The sequence below is a fragment of the Scomber scombrus genome, chromosome 23 (genome assembly GCF_963691925.1).
Source record: "Scomber scombrus chromosome 23, fScoSco1.1, whole genome shotgun sequence".
Classification (NCBI taxonomy): Eukaryota; Metazoa; Chordata; class Actinopteri; order Scombriformes; family Scombridae; genus Scomber; species Scomber scombrus.
In genome coordinates this window covers 157,010-159,509 of record NC_084992.1, presented here as the reverse complement: position 1 = coordinate 159,509, position 2,500 = coordinate 157,010, and the positions used below count along the sequence as shown (strand labels likewise).

Here is a 2,500-nt window from a genome sequence, read left to right as displayed (position 1 = left end):
TCCATGCAGAACAGGCCTTCAATGTCCATGTTGTCTCGGATCAACCTGCACTTGGTGCCTGCGATGACAGGACCGTTCTGGCCGAAGTCCTTCCTGTCACTAGCCAGCCGCTTAATCTCTGCCGCCTGGAGACAGAAGGGTTGTTATCACATCTGACCACCAGGGGGCGACTCGCTACCAGCTACTGATCACAGCGCTTTCATTTACAGTCATGCCACAAAAAGTATATTTCACTTTTTACCAACTAACCAAAAAGTGGAGAGCTGCTTTTTGAGCTAATTAGACAATTAAACATTTGATTAGTTGTTTTGGAGTAATAAAGAGTGAACTAGCCAAACTCAAATTAGGACAATTAGGCATTTTTACACTTTTCATCAGTAAACCAGAAAGAAGAAGTCTTGTTAAGTATTTCACTACTGCTATTATTATTATTATTAATAATAATAATACAAGTTGTGTTTTATAGGCTAACTATAAAGAAAAAAATGGTGGTTAATTATACTATAAACAGTTTAAAATGTATTTACAGTTAAGTTTAGTTAACTTTGTATTAATCAACTTTAATGTTCATAAGTCAATCATTCCAGTTTTTACTGTGAACAGTAAAGGAAGCTTGATATAATAATATATTACATTTATAATAATAAATCTGTAGTTTATGAAACTGATGAGTCATTTTCTTTCTGCTCATTTCAGCTGATTCCAGACACAATAACAAGTTATGTTTCCTGTTTTTAACCACATTAAAACTGCTTGTGCTTCCTGTTTGGCTGCAGACTCCCAGTGTTTCCAGGAATAATATTAAACTGGTTTGACTGGTTTGACTGTGACATGAACTCAAACCATCAAAAACAGACTGATTCATAACGTTGTTCCATTTATAGACAGAATATTGTGTTAATAGATTATGAATTCATTAATGAGCCTGAGGAGAAGCAGCAGCTCTGTGTGATCAATGCTCTCTGCCTGCATGATGTTCAGGTCAGTGAGAGAGACCGTGACCTTTGACCCCAACCAACACAGCCACAAACACGCTGCTGCTGCTGCAAAGGTTTACTGCAACATCACAGATTTACTGCAACATCACAGATTTACTGCAACGTCACAGGTTTACTGCAACGTCACAGATTTACTGCAACGTCACAGGTTTACTGCAACGTCACAGGTTTACTGCAACGTCACAGGTTTACTGCAACGTCACAGGTTTACTGCAACGTCACAGGTTTACTGCAACGATACAGGTTTACTGCAACATCACAGATTTACTGCAACGTCACAGATTTACTGCAACGTCACAGGTTTACTGCAACGTCACAGATTTACTGCAACATCACAGATTTACTGCAACGTCACAGATTTACTGCAACATCACAGGTTTACTGCAACATCACAGGTTTACTGCAACGTTACAGATTTACTGCAACGTCACATATTTACTGCAACGTCACAGATTTACTGCAACGTTACAGATTTACTGCAACGTCACAGGTTTACTGCAACGTTACAGATTTACTGCAACATCACAGGTTTACTGCAACATCACAGGTTTACTGCAACGTTACAGATTTACTGCAACTATTTTACTGAAACTCATCTTTAGTCGAATATGAAAAATAATTTGTCAGAAAGTCGAAGTGAGAAACCTGAAGACAGAGACAGAGACAGGAATGTGTGGAGGACGAGTTCAGACACGACACACACACACGCATGGACGCACACACACAGTGTGTGTGTGTGTGTGTGCGTGCATGCATTGTATGTGTGTGTGTGTGTGCGTGCATGCATTGTGTGTGTGTGTGTGTGTGTGCATGCATTGTGTGTGTGTGTGTGCGTGCATGCATTGTGTGTGTGTGTGTGTGTGTGTGTGTGTGCATGCATTGTGTGTGTGTGTGTGTGTGTGTGTGTGTGCATGCATTGTGTGTGTGTGTGTGTGCTGTCATTCAAAGTGTCAAAGGTGAAGAAACTACTGGTTGCAAAAACACAAATAAGCCTGCAGGTTATTATCTGTCTTGCACACATTGCATAACATCTGCAAGCCTGTGTGTGTGTGTGTGTGTGTGTGTGTGTGTGTGTGTGTGTGTGTGTGTGAGCATCAGCGGAGGAGAAGTGATCGTCTCCACTTCCTGTATTTTCTGCTCTCATGTCTAATCGACATCATGTCCTTATAAGGTATCTAAGCCAACACACAGCCCCCCCCCCCCCCCCCAGAAACACCCGGAAACAACAAGCTGCTACTTACAGAAATATTCAATCATAGCCGTTAAGTTCAGATCTGAGCTCAGTGACAGAAATCATATTAAATATATATTTTAGTTTTAATTCATTTATCGAATTATTAAAAAAAGCTTTTTATTCCAGTCTGTTTAAAATGTTACAAATCATCATAATTAAAGAGTTGTATTAAACAACAATTCAACTAATTCTTATTAAGTAGAAAAATGAATAAAAATCATTCAAATACTTTTTTTCTTTTCTTCTCTGACTTGAAAAAAACTTCCAC

At 39.2% G+C, this 2,500-nt stretch overlaps 1 protein-coding gene across 1 annotated transcript in view; it reads right to left on the bottom strand.

Annotated features, from left to right (window-relative positions):
* pfn1 (profilin 1) overlaps positions 1 to 125 on the bottom strand; it is a gene marked incomplete at its 5' end in the record, with an annotated part of 2,612 nt that extends 2,487 nt beyond the window's left edge. Inside the window, 1 exon segment of the mRNA XM_062444865.1 lies at positions 1 to 125. This exon segment is cut by the window's left edge and continues 65 nt beyond it. Coding sequence (XP_062300849.1) covers positions 1 to 125 — 125 coding nt within the window.
* Positions 126 to 2,500: the final 2,375 nt, after the last annotated feature.